At 38.0% G+C, this 19,783-nt stretch overlaps 2 protein-coding genes across 2 annotated transcripts; one reads left to right on the top strand and one right to left on the bottom strand.

Annotated features, from left to right (window-relative positions):
- The first annotated feature begins 1,218 nt into the window (after positions 1-1,218).
- LOC140766051 (protein disulfide isomerase-like 1-4) lies at positions 1,219-6,701 on the top strand. Its single transcript, XM_073105450.1, has 12 exons — positions 1,219-1,994; positions 2,163-2,292; positions 3,036-3,201; positions 3,293-3,411; positions 3,523-3,603; positions 3,952-4,038; positions 4,179-4,253; positions 4,997-5,065; positions 5,148-5,228; positions 5,305-5,439; positions 5,698-5,754; positions 6,334-6,701. The coding sequence occupies exons 1-12, from the start codon at positions 1,423-1,425 to the stop codon at positions 6,529-6,531; spliced, it is 1,770 nt and encodes a 589-aa protein (XP_072961551.1). The 5' UTR covers positions 1,219-1,422; the 3' UTR covers positions 6,532-6,701.
- Positions 6,702-9,118: 2,417 nt separating this feature from the next.
- Positions 9,119-19,161, bottom strand: LOC140764288 (zinc finger CCCH domain-containing protein 24). The gene is made up of 14 exons (XM_073102766.1): positions 18,602-19,161; positions 17,537-17,629; positions 17,117-17,449; positions 16,869-16,941; positions 15,891-16,023; positions 15,656-15,809; positions 15,413-15,496; positions 14,943-15,065; positions 12,557-12,727; positions 12,345-12,479; positions 11,631-11,726; positions 10,528-11,040; positions 9,735-9,778; positions 9,119-9,546 (listed from the first exon to the last, which is right to left on the bottom strand). Exons 1-14 carry the CDS (start codon positions 19,103-19,105, stop codon positions 9,303-9,305), a joined length of 2,700 nt encoding a protein of 899 aa, XP_072958867.1. The 5' UTR covers positions 19,106-19,161; the 3' UTR covers positions 9,119-9,302.
- Positions 19,162-19,783: the final 622 nt, after the last annotated feature.

Genomic DNA, 19,783 nt, shown 5'->3' with positions numbered 1-19,783 from the left:
TCTGCATCAATATCATCAACAACAACAACAACAACAACAACAACTAGAACAGCAATATCAAACACATCAAACATCACACCAGAAGCAAGAGGTGGAAATGAGGAGGAGCTCTCGACTATCGAAAATGGAGTCATAGTGCTAAGGGGATGCCCTAGATGCCTCATGTATGTGATGGTCCAGGAGCAAAACCAGAGATGTCCGAGGTGCCACAACTCTTCCTTGGTCCACTTCTCTCAGTAAGTGGCATATGCATGGCTTTTATGTACTTTTTAGCCTGGTTTAAGATTCTACCAAATTGTTCTTGAAACAACTCGATACAATTGTCTTGGCCAACAAAATTTCTTTTGTTGTTTTGTTATTGGCTCATGCAGTTAGTAAAGGTTGCCTCCAACTCTCCAATTAAGCAACCGACTAGATTCTATTGGTTAAATGGGAATAGTGTAAAAATGTTTAATATATGAGGATGATATTGAGTTAGATACAAATTAGATTCAACTCAAATTTAGATTAAAATTTGAAACCTATATTAAAAAAATTTAAATTATTATGATTATTTTAGTTGGATGCTGGATTCAAGGAACAGCTTCAATGTAAAACTTCAAACCATGATTAACAAAAAAAAGTAACATGTAAACTACACTATGGTAGAATATAATTTTACCATAGTTGAGAACATAATGATTGCTTTTCTGGTAGTATTTTTTATTTTTATTTTTGTGTTTTATATTGCCTACTTTGGGAAAAAAATATATGGTCCTGAGTGAGTAACTGGCAAGCTAGAGTAATAATGTACGTTGAGAAGAGTGCTTTGGTTACAAAAGAAGCTTATTCTTAATACTATATTACTCCTAGATGGACTACATGATCCATCCATGATCCATAGGCTAGATCTTGGTATATAATTAATAATTTATAAATTCAAAACCTTCATCTTATTTTCATAGTAAAAGAGTTATATTTTGACTTGGAAATATTGCAGACTGCTCTTCTTCTTAACTAAGGAATTAAATTTAAGTCTCCGTTTTGTTTGGTTGGTTGCTGAATAAAAAAATCGATCATCTTAAATAATAAACTAAAAGAGGGATATTTAAGTGGAAAATTAACTAGATAAAGGTTTACCTTCTTTCACGTAATATAGAAAGATTAAAAAGGCTTTATTCCCACCATAATGCCTTCTTCTCCCACGTGGCAATACAACTCGATCGCACCAATAAGGTCCCTCCACGTGTAAAGGACACCTCACTACTCAGCGTCGCCGTCTCGGGCGTTACGTTTCTTCAGACTCACCTCGTCCGTTACCGTCAGCATTTCTCATAAACCCCGCCCCGTTAGCATTTCCAGATCGACGATCGTCGACAAATCCCCCCTCCTCTCTCTCATTCAAAACCCTACTTTCGAGATCCAAATCTCTCTCTCTGTCAAATGGCTCCTCGTTTCGTCCTCCTTGCCTTCGCCTTCTCGGCCCTCTTCCTCCTCCATGGATTCACCAACGCTGCTGTTGAGCTTGACAACGACGCCGACGAGGAAGAGGAGCTCCTCAACTTTCTCGAAGACGGCTCCGACTCTGACTCTGACATGGACTCCTCCCAGGAGTTCCCTTCCTCCGATGAAGTCTCCTTGTCCGACGCCTCCGACGGCGAAGACTTCGATCCCGACGAATACGAGGACGGCGCCGGCCAAATGCACGAGAACTCGGCGGATCCGATCGACGAAAGCGATGTGGTGGTGTTGAAAGAAGGCAACTTTAGCGAGTTCTTGGCTTCCCATCGGCACGTGATGGTGGAGTTCTACGCGCCGTGGTGCATGCATTGCCAGGCGCTGGCTCCGGAGTACGCGGCGGCGGCGACGGCCCTCCGCGACGAGGATGTCGCGCTCGCGAAGGTCGATGCCACCGAGGAGAACGAGCTCGCACAGAAGTATGAAGTGCAGGGGTTCCCAAGCGTGGCCTTTTTCGTTGATGGCGTTCGCAGGGATTATCCGGGTCAGAGGACAAAGTAAGAAGTTTGAAGATTGATGCGTTTCAGCCTTGATCTGCTCTTATTTAATTTCTAGGAGTTATTTTCCCTAAAGTGCTTCATTTTTTAATTTCCATCTTTACCACAGTGTTAATCTTTTTGCAAATCTACTATAACTAAATGTGCTTTCGGTGGATCTTATTACAGAGATGCTATTGTGACCTGGATTAAGAAGAAGATAGGACCTGGAATTCATAACATTACGACTGTCGAGGAGGCAGAGAAGATACTGATTGCCGAGGATAAAGTTGTTTTGGGCTTTCTCGACTCCTTGGTGGTAATTATTTTTCCTTGCGACTATGTCAGTCTAACCTAAGTGGATCCCCTTGAGCAAATTCAGTATCATCTCATTTAGTATAAGGAGTCAAGAGATTTAATAAACTCATAATCTCATATATCTGAAATTGGGCATGACTGTTAGATATGTGATTAGGAAGTCTCATGTCAGTATGTATAGTGTCTGTCTTTCTGGTCTTTATGTAATAATTTCATATTAACAAACATCCTGCACACAGGCTGCACTAAGATGTGCATCTCTCAAGTTTATTAGATCTTCTGGCTCAGATTTATGGATTGTTTTCTATTACACAAAGCATCTGAGAATTGACTTTATGCATCACTAGACCGAAGTTTCATGTATGATACTCATAGCTTGTATGTCAACAATATGGCCTTCTGCTAGATGGCTGTAGTATTTGGTCATTGTCAAGTGTTTGGCTTGTTCAGTTGACCTGTGAGGTATTAGACTTTCCATGGTATCATATAGATCTAATATCACTTTTCCTTCGAATGCCAATAATATTGTGAATTAGACAGACTAGATTTAGAAATTTATTTAGTAGCCCATATGCTGTTTGCTAGCTAAACGGAGTGTCAAACATGTCTGGTAATAATTCTTTCCTTATGTTGTATATGTTGATTCTTTTCTTTTCTATGGTGACTTGTACTTTCCCATGATTTATGATGGTTTTCTAATTTTGCTTCAGTTTTGGCTCAGTATTTCCTTTTCTATTGTTGCAGGGTGCTGACAGTAATGAGCTTGCTGATGCCTCGAAACTTGAAGATGAGGTCAACTTTTACCAAACTGCTAGTCCTGATGTAGCCAAGCTTTTCCACATTGATCCGGTAGCCAAACGCCCATCTTTAGTGTTGCTGAAGAAGGATGTGGAGAAGGTGGCCTACTTTGGTATGCTTGTATCTTAATTGTTTTAATTTCCACATTGCTAAATTCTTGTTTTAAATTAGAGGAACTAACCAGGGCACTACACTTTATGCAGATGGAGAGTTTACCAAGTCTACCATTGCTGACTTTGTATTTGCAAACAAGCTTCCTCTAGTTTCCATATTTACCAGGGAAAATGCTCCAGCTATTTTTGACAATCCAATTAAAAATCAGGTAGGCCATATCAACTGCTTGTAGTGATTTATTACTGATTTGTCCACATTCTCTTGCATCAATTTTTGGACTTTCTTACTTATTTAGTATTTCCTTTTTCTTCATTATCAGATTTTGCTCTTTGCTGTGTCAAATGATACTAAGGAGCTCATGCCAACCTTCCAAGAGGCAGCAAAATTATTCAAGGGCAAGGCAAGTGCCACTAAAGCACAACTTATATATGATGCACACTGGATGGCAACATTAGTTGATTTTCTATTCACCTATATCTTTACATAAAAATTGAGGGAATGATTTTTAATATAGAAGTTCAGGTTGATTCTCAAAATGTGGACCCTTTACACACACACACACACCCTCTTTATTTTCATAAGAAATATCCCATCTATTTTTCATTATAAACTATAAAGAGGTGCACTGTTCTCTATTTGTTTCAGTAGTTGCTTTCTTTGGAAATTTCATGCCACAAAGTTCTGTAGGGCAGACAGCTACATATAGACGTATAGTTGATTCGGAGATTCTTTGTTGATTCCATTGCAGCTCATCTTTATCTATGTGGAGAAGGACAATGAGGATGTTGGTGTACCAGTTTCAGATTACTTTGGCGTGACTGGAGATGATCCTAAAGTGAATTTTCTTCTCTTTCTTATTCTACTTCTCTTTTATTAACTTTTGTATCTCACATGTATCTCTATCACTTCTCTTCTTGAATGATGTAGCTAATAGTAGTTTAAAATTTTGAATTCCTGATTGTTGTATTTGTGCAGGTTTTGGCATACTCGGGAAATGAAGATGCTAGAAAATATATGCTTGAGGGTGAATTATCACTGGATAACATTAAGGTTTGTTACCCCTCCCCCTCCCCTTCCCCTTCTCCCCTCCTCCCTCCCCTTCCCCTTCTCCCCTCCTCCCTCCCTTACTGACATATTATGAACATATTGTGCATCACTGTATCCACACTGTACCTATCCAATTTGATATTGTACTCTGGCAAGGAAGACCAAAAATAGCAGTAGTAATGTAGGTAATCCTTTATATAACATTGGGTTGGTGGTATGCTTCCTTGTGAGCTCTGATACCATTTCTCTCACCTGCTACATACAGAAGTAACAAGAACTCTGGCAGGCAGGCATGCAGAGACACAATGTAGTTAGTGATGGTAAATCAGTACCCAGACAATTTTTCAGATTTACAGGATTGCACACAAGTTTGTGTATGCTCATAGACATAGTGCCTTTTTCATTTTCTGACTGAATGTAAATTAAGGTAGCATCACCAAACCATCTACTTATTCTGAGTCTCTAAGGCAATATCACTACTGCTTTGCTAGAATGTTGCTTTGATTCTGTTAAGGTTGTAATCTCATATCTTATTGTGCATTTTATTTAGATAATATATGACCTGGTATTTGATGCTCTTGTTGCCAAGGATTTGCGTGCTATAGTTTTGCAGTTTGTAGTATGTTTTGTGCAATCATTTGTTCTTCCATGAGAACTCCATGAGAACTTTGTGCAGGTCGATATTATCATGTTGTTTTCTGCGGGTATCTAGTACTGATCTTAACAAATTGTATCTTCTCATATAGACTTTTGCTGAGGGTTTCTTGGAAGACAAGCTAAAGATTTTCTACAAATCCGATCCTATACCTGATACAGTAAGCTTGAAACATGTCTTTGTGGCTTTCTCTTTTTGTATCCATATCTGATCGAGATACCCTTTTTGTAATATCTGCACAGAATGACGGGGATGTCAAAATTGTTGTTGGAAATAATTTTGACGATATAGTTTTGGATGAGTCTAAGGATGTCCTTCTAGAGGTAATTTTTTCTCATTTCATTTGTCAAGGAAGGTTTTAGTTGTAGTGCAGTGTAATCTCACTTCAGTTTGGACCAGCTCTACGCACCATGGTGTGGGCATTGCCAAGCACTTGAGCCAATCTACAACAAGCTTGCTAAGCATCTCCGTGGCATTGACTCTCTAGTAATAGCAAAAATGGATGGAACCAAAAATGAGCATCCACGTGCCAAGGTCTTGCTTCTTACCTGATTATGACACATAAACATATATTTATATGTTTATTTTATATTATGTTGAGTTTTATGTTTGAGTTTTACTCCATCAAGCAAGTAAATACTAAATTTTAATATTTCCTGGTACAATTTTATTGCATTATAGCTTGATTATATTCTCTCTTTTTTATTGAGTCATTTGAACTAACACTGTCTATTTAAAATTCCAAAATAGCACTGAATCTTAAAGCTAAAATATACCTCCTGTGTGTCTCAGGCTGATGGTTTCCCAACATTGCTCTTCTATCCAGCAGGGAATAAAAGTTTTGATCCAGTAAGTATTACCTATTCATGTTACTTTTCTATTTGTCTGCCCAAAAGTCCATCTATGTTAGGAAAGTTTGAATTAACTCCATCTTTAAGCAATCTAATGATTTTAATCCAATATTCATGCCTACACTCTAAAATAATAGAAAAACACCTCGCTATTAGATCTATTATTAGGTTTTGTGCAATGGCACGTGTTGATTTAACCATTCACATAATCAGCAAAAACCAATATCCAAATCTAGCATAACATAACAGATGGTCAAACTGGATTCTGCTCAATTAGACAGGCTTGTAACCTCCCTCCTACCTGTCTGGTTCTTTACCCAGTCAGAGGAAAGTCTGATGTTCTCACTTCAAAACTCTCTTTTGATCTCTCCTATTCCTCGTGAAGTGAGATATTCTCCTTTTATGCCATCCAGTTACACTTGGGCACTTCTTTTCATCATTTAGAGTTTGAATTGTAATATTGGTTAAATGTAGGTGTCAAATGCAAATTTTCCATCATGCTAATCTTCAGTAGGGTATTAGTATTATCATTTGTGGTATCATTATTCTTATTTGGTTGTCACTTGTCTTTTTGAAGATCACCGTCGAAACAGATAGAACAGTTGTGGCCTTCTACAAATTTATCAAGCAGCATGCCTCTATCCCCTTCAAGCTCCAGAGACCGGCATCTGCTACAAAAGCCGAGACTGCTTCTGAAGCACCTGCAGCTGAAGCACCTGCAGCAGAAGCACCGAGTCTGAAGATTAGCACCGCAGACATGAAAGATGAATTGTAGAGCTTTTTCGGTTTCTTGACAGATGCTCTCATTCATCAAACGACTAGAGATTTTACTCTATTAGGAGAGTCTGCATGATTGTAACTGGCTATAACTCGAATGTAGGCGATCTGAAAACCCTGTATGATTAGATTTGCAATCAAATAACAGAGGTTAACGCTTCTCTTTTCTGTTCTTTTTCTCATCCGCAATACACCTGCAGCAGAAGCACCAGAGGCTTCCAACCAAGCTTTGATTCAACTATACTATTCAATTTATCTTCATTATCCAAACTCCAATTCTCCTAACGAAAGAAAATTATCAGCTAACCTAACAAGACGCGTTGTGTATCTTTGACCGAGTGAAAACCTTTCGTACTTAAAAAAAAAAAGGATTAAAGAGCTTGCTTAAGAAGGATGCACTACCAATGTTGTGTACTGTGTACCATAAGAATAAACAAAGTAAAAAAGAGAATAATTTAAGTTTCCCCGCAAATTTTGGCCACCTTCTTCTCTTCTCTGACTTGGACTTGAGAAAGAAATGCGTACTTTGTCAACCTCCACTTTCTTAGAGATGGGAAATAGCTTTCTCTCTCTCTCTCTCTCTCTCTTGCTCCGTTAATCTATCGGACTCGAGATCCTATCTATCACATTAAGAATTACAAGTCAACGCCTCAAAATCTGAATCCACTGCAGGTTCGTCAAAATTTGGTACTAATACACACAACTTTACGTTTAAAACTAAGCACCATTGCAACAGTTCTTGTAAAATAGAAAGAGTGCAATATAGTTATTAATATTTTCAATAGAAGATCAGGTTAGCTTTAGATTTGGTTTTTATTAGGTGTGTGTGTGTGTATAGATTGTTAGGCAACAAAAAGTCTCAATATCCATCAAAAGTTGGCAGAATTCAAAGCACGTGCACTGCAGCTTACCCATGTCTCTGCCGTTAAGCAACGCCGTTACGCGGATCTCCAAATCCCAACGACCTCCCTCGCCTCTGTTTGGCGGTGCTCATATCCCATAAACCTCCCACTTCCTTCCTCTCTCTCTCTCTCGCGCGCGCTCGCCATCATTAGCCATTACTCTCCACCGCGAGCGATCTGGTCCTCCGCCTCTCCTCCTCCTTCTCTACCTCTCCATTTTGAAACCCTAGTAATCTTCCTCCATGGCAGTGGCATCTCTTCTTCTCCTGCTTCTCTCTCTCCTTTTAACACCAGATCTCTCCTCCTCCCAGATCTCACTCCCTCCGTCACCATCCCCCCATTCGCCGAAACCGGCGCTGTCTCCGACCGCTCTAGCTCCGTTCAACACCCTCTCACCCCCCGCGCCGCCGGAGGATTCCCAATCTCCATCCCCGTCTCCGGGGCCGTCCCCCTTGTTGTCTCCGGCGCCGTCGCCTCTCTCGTCGCCGCTGCCTCCAGCGCCGACGCCGGCGCACGAGGAGATCAAGGCCGGAGCGGAGGCGGACCAAGCCGAGGAGGGGAAAAGAGGAGGAGGGATGAACTGGGGCAAGAAGCTCGGGATCGCCGTGGGGGTAATGGCAGCGGCGGCGCTGGTGGTGCTCGGCGCGATTGTTTACAAGAAGCGGCAAGAGAACATCCAGAGATCCAGGTACTCCTACGCCGCTGGATTGGAGATGTTTTGATCTCCCTTCCACTCTCTCTCTCACTCACCATCTCATCGATTCGTTCCTTAGAAATCAGGAATTCAAGATTGCATTCGTTCCCTTATCCTTATCCTTGTATACTTTCGATATGCTCCGAAAGATTATTAGTTGGAATGTGAAGAAATGGTTACATTGTTCTTTGATCGATTCAAACCGATTCATTTAGTAGCTACATCACGTGTTTGTTTGTCCGAATCTGGAGCTATTTTAAGATTTTGCTCTTCTACTCTACCGTTTGAGGAAGTCAAGGCTTATCATGATATGCGTGTTTTTGTCGGGTATTGCCGTCCTAATCATTCATTCATTCATTCATGCATGGTAATAAGTCCACAGAATGCATGTGGGTCGGTTCAAAGGCCTCCAAAAGTGCCACCTTTGTCTAATTCGCTTTACCATAGTCCATAGGTTTGGGTGTTTCAGATTGGAGTTTATGTTGTTTCTTTCTTTCAGTGTAACCATGTTTAGTATATTGGACCACCCAATCCATACTCTGAAGGCCAATGAAGTAAAGCAAACAAAATACAAAGCTGCATTTTAAAGTCATCAAAGGCCGAGCAATATACTTCAGAGGCAGCTGCGAACGGTCGAAAATTAAAAATAAATAAATAATCATACATGATATATTTTATATAGTCTATACTTCAACATTCAAGATTTACAAACGGTGAAAAGAATAACAAAAATCTTCCTTATAACATCACCATTGCTGCTTATATATGTATATATATAACGGTTAGTTAAGTTATAAACCTGATCCAACCCGCTTCATTAGTTAGCTGACGTTGACCGAGTAGCCGACCTGCCAAGGTGTCCACCGGCATTTCAGCTTTAGCCACCGAAGCCCAGTAAAAGAATTGGTTGCGGAGGTTGTAACGAACGTCACGGAAAAGAAAGAAGAAAGAAGAAAGATGGCACTACTCGGATGCCTCCATGCAATTGATTAAAACATAAGAAAAAGGAAATTCTTGATCTTAATCGATGTTAGTATATGTAACAAAAAAGAGTTACACTTAATATTTTAAGCATATTTAAATTGGCAGGCCAATTTAAATACATGTGACATTATTCTCTGGAATAAATCAGATTAGAACAGTTCTTCAGGGGCAAAAAGAATAGCCGCAGTCCTACCTCTCAAGAAGCATCACCAACTCACAGTGTGGAGTATGAGGAAACAAATCGACCGCCATGGCCCTGACAGGCCGGAAAGGCTCAGAGTTCGGCATCGACTTTGTCCGCTGTCTGGCCAGACCAGCACTGCTCATGTTTCGCCATCCTCTGTTGCCTTTCCTCTTTTCCGCTACATCAGCAGTTGGAGTGCAAAGTTCAATCGCATTAGCCACCAAACTTTCAGGATTACAGGAAATGTACCTGATGGAGGACAAAATTTTCTATTTCAAATTAAAAAAAAAAGATAAGATATTTCAACGTTTGTTGCTTAATACAGTGGCAGAAGAGAACCGAACCATTTCATGCAAGTGATCAACATGAGTACAGGAACATCCTCTCAAGAAACAAGAGTGCATAAACATTATTTGAGTTTAGATAAAAGAGCTTACACAAGTCGCCTTATACGTGGATGAGTCCTGAGAGCTTTAATCACCTGGAAATCATAGAAACCATGAGTTTACCTTAAGAAGGTAACGCTGCAATCAACTATTTGGAATTTTTGATAGAAGAAAACAAAGGTCAGACGGTGAACACTATGTAAAAATCTGTACAGAGTTAAACAAACTGTGATCACAGTTTAGGAATGTTCTTTGATGGTATTGTTGCAACAGGTTAAATATGGCCCAAGGTGTTTTTCAGAGATATGTAACAAAGTAGATATGTAACTGAAATGAGGGGGTAAAATAATTTTTTTCCCAAAGGTATAAAAAGAAAATTCTTAGATTCATGACATTCAAGGTATCAGATTTCAAGAACAGAAACAAGTAGATATGTAACAAAAACATGTAGTTTAGATAGTCATAGAGCAAATGGAACTAATCAAGTTGACTTCAAAATTAAAAGGATATCAGGGCACTAACACTAAATAAACTAGCAGCCCAATCAAATTAGTCTGATTTCAATTGAAAATTGCTTCAGAAAATACATACTAAAAGCATCCATGGCTCTAAATCATGACTGCAGGAATATCAAAAAAAATATACATCAGGATTTGAACTGAAAGCAAACCTTTAAGTACCACAATGGACAATTCAATGTCATGAAACTTTCTTACATATTAATGATAACTGCCAAGAATGTTACCTAAATTTGTTAAATTAAAATAGTGTGGTGATGGAATATATTACCTCCTATGGAAAACAAAACAAAAGAAAAAAGTTTATGTAGAGAGTGGTAACTTACTATGGGGTGAAGACCGACCCGTGGAGGGTCAACAATAGCCACGACATTCTTAAATCTGCACAGAGGAGCTATATCAGCTCCCTTTTCTTCAGGAAGGCAGTTATCCCGACTTACATCTTTCAAATTCTGATTCTCTGGAATTGTGTCTTTAGGCCCTGTAGTGCAACTTTTCAGGATAACAGATGATTTGGCATCACAGGAAGAAAGCTCATGTTCAGAGGATCCGTTGTAACAGTTATCTGCTCCATTATTTTCAGAGCTCTCTTCACAGCTGGCCTCAAATTTTTCGTTGCTCCTATCACCTGAACTGTCTAGCATCTCCTCAGCAGTTGCACATACGAGTTCTCTGGATGTACATGCATCATGCTGGAAAATTCCACCATTATCAGCATTATTTGTTGCACTGTCATAATTTTCAGTGCTATTCGTTGCTGAGGTACCATTACAATCTAGGGCAGCTTGCTGTGGGACACCAAGATACTCTTTAAGCAGAGACCCCATTACATCCTCTGCCTGTTAAGACTCATGATGTAAATTCAGAAATGAATTAGAGGTCTAGAAGAGACTAATGAAGTGAAATTGAGGAATCAATATAGCATAATAGAACAGAGGAGTGCATCTGTCATAAAGCAGTCATTAGGGCCTCCAAATAAGAACATAAAAAAGAAATTTTTGAACTCACTTCCGACTTGTTTATCTAGAGAATCATACAAGGAACACAAGAGTGAGAATGGAAGAAAAGGATCTATATAGCCAAATCCAAATTGTTGGGACCAAAACTAGTTGTAATTGTCATGCATAGAGGCAGTAAAGATTAAGTTGGCTTCAATAGAATTGAATATTTTTGTCCTTTCTAATTTTCCTTTTTTCATATATCTCCATATATTATTAGGCTTTGAATATAACCTGTCATTACTATTTTAATAATACAATCACAAGCAATCAAGCGAGGCAGTTAGCTTAGAAATTTATTTACATGTTAAACAAAAGCTCAGGTTTTTTGTCATTACATGCAGCAATATTGCCTGTATTAAAAATTGGAACTTACGTTTCCAGTCATTAATTGGTCACAGTACAGGAAACTCTGATTGAAACAAACTTACCTTTCCACAGACAAATCTACAATTATTCACACCATTAAGCACTGCATTTCTCTGTGCATCTATGACTGCTGACTCATTCATCTCAATACCAACAACCTGGAGAATTTACAAGTTATCAATATAAAGAAATCAGTAAAGTGCAAAGTGAGATTCTATGAGTTTCCGAAGATTTAGTAATTAAAACAATTGTTTAGTGGTTAACATTTTAGAAAAATAAAAAGAGGAAATCTATGTAAAAATAGGGAACATTCTTCAATAAAGTATGTCCATCACTCTTGAGTTTTATTGCAAAGGGCCTGTGTTGTTGCATCAAGCACAAGTTTTCCTGTCAACCAGATATTTCAGAAAAATGCGAACCTTTTACCATTACAATATTTTTTATTTAAAAAGGTCTTCCAAGTTCCAACTGATACAGAATCAACATTGCCCACAACAAGCAATTATTTTGAAGGAAGAATGGAAGGGTTATACTTATTAATTATTATAAACAAGACCACTCACAAAATAAAAGGAGCCAAGTACGCTTTGTTTAAAATATGGTTTTAATTTCTACTACTCATGATGTTAGATTGATGTGATTATTCTATTAGAAAGAGGTATATCAAAGAACAGAAACAGCAGGCATTTAAAAACATATGGCCCAAGCCAGCCACACACATTAGGTCTGAACAAGAACCAAGAATTTAAGAAATCAACTAGAGTTTTTGAAACTACCATTCCAACACGGTTTGCTAAAGTCAAGCCAATTGTTCCTGTCCCACAACATATGTCAAAGAGTAATGTATCATGATTTAGATCAGCCCAATCACCTGCAAGGTTGTATAACCTCTCGGCAGCAAGAGAATTAACCTGCAGACTTAGTTATAATGGTGAGCACATCTTTTAATCATGAAAAACTGAGACTAAGGAATTGAAGTGTTTCTCACTTGAAAAAAGGCTGTCGGTGATATGGAGAAGCGGAGATTGCTTATGTAATCATGAATCCTGCCACCATTGTCACAAATTTTTTCTGAACAAGCACTTCCATCTACTTGTGGTACTAGCAGGGGAATCAATGGACAATCAGCTGGTGCAGCATTTGATATTCCTTTGTGATCCTACATGAAAAACACTCTTTAAAACAGAATTAGAAAGTACAGAAAAGAGAGTGTTAATACCCTAGAAATATTCTAGACACTGATGCTCCAAATATTCATGAGTCGTGACCAAAATCTTTCCTGTTCTGCTACTTGTCTCTATCTTGATCTAAAAACTTCTGGTAGTCCAAGTGGGCATCATGCTAATCATGTTTATTCGGACACCTTGTATTACTACATTAGGGTTCTGGATCTTGCCCTCCTCACTTTGTCACTAACAAATTGCTCTGTGCTATTGTAATAGATGGCCTCTCTGTTATCTAAAATAACTTTTAAGTTATCTTACCTCATCTTCTGATCTTTTACTATGGCCTAACCTCCCATTATTCTTCAGTCCAACTCTATCTGTTAAATATTGACTACTCTATCTTTGCATTTTTCACCTACATGCATTTACTTTTGTGAAATTGTTGCTTCCCACCGGCTCAACATTGTGACAGAGAACCATGGCTCGTCTGATGGTTGTCTTGCAACAATTTTCCATCTGAGATTTACTTCCTGAAAAATTATGTGCAAGAAGCACTTCAACTAAAATCTTTTTATGTAAGATATCTTCTGAAATTTCCTTGTTAAATAATAATCAATTTATGAAGACAGAAGAAACTTTCTTTTTGCTAATATTGTTCATCAAGTACAAGGGAGTTATATCTTGACCTAAATTTATTGAATTGTATTGTGTGGCCTAAGTTAAAGTCCAACTCATGCTATATTAGATTCCACTGTCCTCCCCAAGCTTGGAATTTATCCATCTAATCATTTTGTCAAGTCAAACAAATAATAAGCAAAAGAGATAAGAAAAACCAAACTATGACAATTCGAACATACTTATAAATCCATACAAAGCTAATTTATAGACATGCAGAATAAATTATAATGGCAGTACTCCATTTACAAGAATCAGCACTACAATTGAAAATCTAAAAACCATTCTCAAGCTCAAAGTTCTCATACAATTCCGGAGAATGTTATAAATAATTGTTCCGACAAATACAGAGCAAAGTAAAAGCAGTTCTTGATGCAAAACGTAGTGGAGAAAAATGAAATAGAGAGATAAGAAGGGAAGGAATGGGGTTTCACATCTCCACCCTAAAAATGGTTTCACACCAAAATCCTCTAGAAAACAAATCACATAAACTTTCATTAAGTTCCAAAAAAAATATAACGGATCTATATATAGACCTACAATAGAATTAAGCAAAAAACACCCTATATAGAAAATAAACAAAAGACACCCTAAATAAATAAAAATCAGAACCAGATCCCTATAGGAGGGATCATCAATTGTTGGCGCCTCCTGCGCTGGTATACACGCCATCGCATCCTATCAGTGATGTTCGCATCAGTTCTTCACATTTAAACTGTGTTAATTTAGGGCATAGAGATTTAATCATGAATTCATGATCATTCAATAACACAAAATTTTAACCCCATCCATATCATTAAGGAACCAAAATCACTTAGTATAGCATTTCAACCAGTGCACTGTCAATCAAAGTACCAAACCTTTACTGCATCATCACTAGAAAATTCATTCATATAGGGTACCAAACTACATGAAGAACTATTAAAGGAACTGACGTAGCTGCATGAACTTAGTAGGAGCAACTATATAACGAAATCCTCTTACATAAAGGAAAAATGCAGCCAAATAGAAAAAAAATTGATAACTAAGGGCTTAAGAATTGGTGTTTGACAGAAGATTGTGATTTCCTAGAAGTTGTTTCTAACAATATCTATTGGCAGTTATTAAGAAATAAAAATCAAAACTACAACAACAAAAGAAAATTAGATTCAATTCTAGCATCAAACTACAGCCTGATTCAGTACTAAATAACAATGCTTTCACATACATAGGTGCAGTCAGTTATTCATTCTACACCAAGATGGACCAAAAGAGCACTTCTCTGATATTAAAAAGCTCTAAAAGACCAAAACATACTAAACAAGATACTATAAACATCAACTGAAGTCAAAAAAGGATCCAGTAGTTTGGGCAGCCCTGAATATAAATTGTTCAAATGGATGAAGATCAGAAACTGTGACCATATCCAACTATCTTAACATTTTGACCTAGTATGTCTGTATGCTGGAGGAATCTATAAGGACTCACTCATTTTTCATCCGAACCCACAGACTAAGTAGAATCAAAGAATAATTCTTCTAATGATAAACTCACCTGCACTATTATTGTTGTCAGAGGTAGAGGATGTGAGCATGCAGCTGCTCCTTGAGCAAAAGCCCTAGACAAATTGTCAAATTCAGTTTTCATCAGTTCTTCATCAACGCCAGAAGAGCAAACCTGCAAATAAGTGAACTAGAACTTCAGCTCATGCTGAACAAAAACATCAATGTCCAGAGAAAATAACTCCTTAACAATCAAAGTTTATCAATCATGTTGAGAATTTCCTTTAAATATATTGCAATTACTGATTCATTTTGTACATGATACAAACTTACGATAGATTTCGCAGTTCCTATATACAATTATGCAAGAAACGGAAATAAGCATACGTAATTTGCAGAATGGATCAAGAATGTTGGCATGATTGTATGTTATATTTTGATATCTCCATGCCTATAGCACAATTGGTAAAATGATATTGCATGTAACACAACTTTGATTTCTTTCCTTTAGGAGGAGGTAACCTGAATGACAAGCATGACTTCCAAGACTTGAGGTTCCAGATTTTGAGCAACAGCAACTTGAACTGGATCCCTCCCCTCTCGCACCTAACATAAAATTTCAACAGGGTAATGATTAGATGGCAAAAGATGTCTAACAAAATATAGAGCAACAGTCAATATGTCAGCAAAAGTTCTACACCATGCAAATGTTTGATACTCTTAGTTTGTAAAGATATACACAATATATGGTACAGGAGAGCATACCATCAATTGGCGCCAAAATCCGATGTTGTCAATTCTGCTCCACACAGGCAAGACTGATGACTGTAAAAAATCTTGAAAGATCATAGCATACTTACAGGAAATTTTCGATACATTTGGGCAGTTGACAGGTTCCTCAACTGCTGTCACACCCTCCCTGGATTATTGTGGTAAAAGAAGCACCTGTTATCAGCTACACAAAATTGTTTCCTCAACAAAAGAATTGAGATATACTGACCTAAAATTTCCAAGCATAAATCCCACAGTTCGTTTACCCTGCAACGAATAGCCCACTGAAAACTCACATTTGTTACGGTATCCATTTATTATTGGTGACTGTAATATACCTTCAAGCTTGCACGGAAGACCACCTAAATGATTTAGATAAAAAATTCACTTCTAAATGAAAAAAATGCACCAGAAAATTTTTATTATGCAATATAGATGTAAAAAGAGAACACTTTGGATGAGCATCAAATAACAAAGAAACATTGTCTAGTGATAATGAACATGCTACTTTGATACTGATCTTGTAGATACTGGAGTTGTCTTTTACAGGAGTGCTTCATCAGATCATTTTTCTAGTCATAGGAAAAACTAGGTAAAAGCATCATAAAAGTTCATTTTATGTGAAGGATTTCTACTCTTTGATCCAGCCCAGCAAGGGTTAGCTTTGGCGAGTTCAGTTTTACTCTACCCGTCATCACCAGCAAGGGCACAAGGCAAGCAACAACCTAACATCTTATGCAAGTCAAAAGTTCGATAAGGTAGTTACTAACTGGTAGGATTTAGGAAGGCTAAGTCCAGTCTTATCTGTAAAGAATTTCCCAGGGAACTTGCATCAAATATTTTTATCACTATCAATACATAAATTTATTTATAGCCTAAACCTGAGTTTTTGATTCCTAAGTACTAAAAGCAAAGAAAGGAGCAATTGTGGTAGTTGAACCCAAAAAATATAATTGCATATCTTCCTATGTCAATCAATGTCGAAATGGATTAAGAAAAAAAAAGAGCTTAATAAAAAAAAAAAAAGACTCAAAGATGATCTACCTTATAGAAAATAAAATGATAAATTTTCCCTTAAAAGGATGACAGATCCGCTAGCAAAATTTTGTGATGTTTTCACCAGCTATTTTACAAAGAAAATTCAATTGCCATAGCAACTCTTTCGAAGAGAAGGTTACCAAGAGTGAATAGTGAAAGGGGACATTACCTATTTCTCTCGACTTAATCACCCACTCTGGAAGTGGTACAGAATCTGGACAAGCTTTCCGAGCATTCCGAGTCTGCAGTGGAATGAAAACTAAGAAACTCCCAATTATGCATAACCTGAATTATCAAATCTTTTTAAAGAACATTACAGACTATAACAATCAAGAACAGGATATAATAGCAAGAATATAGTTTCTCAACCAAATTTCAGTAGAAAATACATTCTACAAGGCTTGGCAACTCTCTTACAAGTCGCTTGAGTATTTGCAACAGCCCATTTTTCTTGTAATCCAACTGCTCATTGTAGGGCATATGAGCAAGCGGAGTGACCACATCACGAACAGCTTTTGTCTTTGAAGCTAAGCCTTCACCTAGAGAAGTTTCTTCTTCAGTATTAGTACCCAGCTTGACCAAATTTGATTCCATGTCAGGATTGGAATCTTCATTGCCTGATTGGTTTGCCCCGTGCCGTTGTCTACTTTGATCAGAAGAATTTTCCATCTTATGTTTCTTCTCATGGGATTTACGGATGGCATCTACAACCTTTATTTCCTTTCCACCAGTAGACTTTTGATTCAAAATCTATTCAATTTGAAAGGTGGCAGAAAAACCAAGATTCCGTTACCAAATACTCATACTAATAAATGTTTGGGAAGTACAAGGGATTACCTCAATAGCACTTTTAAGATGTTCAGTATTCTCAAAGGTCACAAAACCTACTGGCATTCCCTTTTTCTTTTTAGCAGACTTGTAGAAAATTCCCTGAACATTAAGTAATGGTTTCAGATTTCCACACAGAAAGAAAATCCAAACTTTTGTTGAACAGTCAACGGAGTAGAAATAAAAAGACTATGTAATATTTTACTTTGCTATCAGAAGTGCACAAACGCAATAGAATATACTGATGAGCATAAAAGATTCAAGCAATAACAATCTTTGACCTAATATAATCAATCATTACATGTAGTAGATAACTTCTCAAGATAGAAACTTAAGTAGTATAGACCAAGATGATGTTCTCATAATGGATAAATAGTATATTGTAGATGAGATAATTGAATATTCATTATTATGTAAATGATGGATGATTATTAATCAAAAGTCAATTCCTTCACTGAGAACCTCAGTATGAGTCTTAAATCAATTCTAACTTGTGCCTATTGGACATCCACAATAAGGTACACGGGAACTAATTAAAATCAGCTCCAAAAGGTTTATTACAACCTTTTCTCCGGCTTCCCTCCTCTTTACTCCCTATTCCCATTTCTCTTTTACCTCCTCTCAGTGGGTGGGTTAAGCATCTTTTCATTTGTTGGCACTGTTCTTCCTTCCTCTCTTTTCTGCCCCACATATGGTGGGGTATCCCTCTTCTCCTTTCCTCTTTTCACAAATTTTTTATTGTAATAGCTTTGTCCTAAAAGCTGAAAATTTGTGTTCCATGTGACCTTAAATCTATTCCTTGTCTCAGAGTAAAGTTACTTAGCTCAGCAAATTGATGTAGAGAAGAGTTCTATCAAAAGAGTAGATTTTTCATTACATTCCTAAATTGTAGTCGTTAGATTGATCAACAAAAAGATTCATATTTGCTTCTTTTGAAATTCTATTTTGTCTCTTGATTCTTTTGAATGTCCCTGTGTTTGAGATAGCAGCGTAACAACAAGATAGTACGATTTTAATATATCCTTACGTATCAAAGAAATCAATTCACCAAGATAGAGAACAGAACAACTCTACCTGACCGTCAAGGAAGCTCTTTAAATTGTCGGACGCCCACTTCCTCGGGAGGCCAATCAGGCATTTGTCGAGCGACTCCTCGTCTACCGTCACCTCCGGCGCCGCCAAAGCTTCCTCCACCTTTCCGTCTCTGCCGGCCCCATCAGACTTCACTAGCTTCTTGGCGCGGTTGGAGGTGGGATCCCACGTGTTGTCAGGTCGAGGGCGGAGCTCGGCCTCCCCATGGGCATAGCGGCACGCGTCGCCATGGCTGCAGCCATCTCCCCCGAGATTCCTACGGAAGTACGAGCACAGGCTCGTCTTCCACAGTGGAGCCTTGGTCTTCGAGTCTTCTTTGGCTTCCTCCCCAACTCCATTGCTCTCTTCCTCTTCCTCCTCTCTCTTGCGCTTCTCCGAGGCAACTAATGCTACTCTATCTCCGTTAACTTCGGAGCATATGGAGTCAGTGAACTGGGGATTGGACGGACCGATCTCTTCGACGGTGGGAGTTGCGTCCATCTCCATGGGTGTAGGGTTTTGAGAGCTCACTAGTTTTGGAAGAGAAGGGAAACGTAAATCCCTAATAAGAAAGCTAGACTTCGTTTTATAAGTTTCGGGCTGCCAATGGGTCGGATACTGATGTGGATCCGAATCCGACTTGTCGAATTTCCCGTGCACGCTTTACTAGCTTCCCAGTTGTTTTTGAAGTCTAAAGTTTAAACTACACGAGCTTTGCTCGTGTTTGTTGGGCTTAAAATTAAATTCATCAAGCTTAGAATGTTCAAAAAGAATTCGGCCCATTTTTAGCTTAACGAGCTATTTTGAGTTTAACTAGCTTTATTCACTTAATAAATAATTAAATTGACTTAAATGGCATACAACTCATAAGTCATTAACATTATCATACCATACCATGGAGAAATTAAAACCAGCAACAATCTAATGATTTAATTACTTATAGAACTAGGAAAGAGAGCTTTCCTGTAGTGACCAAAAAGTCAAGTCATTAAGAAACATATAGCCGCCTAGAGACAGCTTTCCGGCCACATCAGCAGATCATTAGAGGACCCAAGCTTTAATTTCAGCTCCTGGTCGGCTTATTTATTAAAGAATAAAAAGTTTGAGCCGAACACGTGTTATCTGCATAAAAATGAGATAGATTTTATGCCCTGGCGTTTCCAAGAATCCCAATCGCACTTTCTA

This window comes from Typha angustifolia, chromosome 8 (assembly GCF_048772165.1).
Source record: "Typha angustifolia cultivar Huaian chromosome 8, ASM4877216v1, whole genome shotgun sequence".
In the NCBI taxonomy this organism is placed as follows: Eukaryota; Viridiplantae; Streptophyta; class Magnoliopsida; order Poales; family Typhaceae; genus Typha; species Typha angustifolia.
The sequence above is the reverse complement of the archived record's forward strand: the minus strand, read 5'-3'. Positions and strand labels throughout refer to the sequence as shown.

Bases quoted from the DNA above. Each gene is read 5' to 3' on its own strand.
- LOC140766051 (XM_073105450.1), top strand. From the start codon at position 1,423: ATGGCTCCTCGTTTCGTCCTCCTTGCCTTCGCCTTCTCGGCCCTCTTC. The intron at 4,039-4,178 runs GTGAATTTTCTT...GTATTTGTGCAG, and splicing joins TGACTGGAGATGATCCTAAA to GTTTTGGCATACTCGGGAAA. The intron at 5,066-5,147 runs GTAAGCTTGAAA...ATATCTGCACAG, and splicing joins CCGATCCTATACCTGATACA to AATGACGGGGATGTCAAAAT.
- LOC140764288 (XM_073102766.1), bottom strand. From the start codon at position 19,105: ATGGAGATGGACGCAACTCCCACCGTCGAAGAGATCGGTCCGTCCAAT. The intron at 17,450-17,536 runs GTAATCCCTTGT...CAAATTGAATAG, and splicing joins ATCTTAAAAGTGCTATTGAG to ATTTTGAATCAAAAGTCTAC. The intron at 16,024-16,868 runs GTAATGTCCCCT...TAAATCATTTAG, and splicing joins GATTAAGTCGAGAGAAATAG to GTGGTCTTCCGTGCAAGCTT.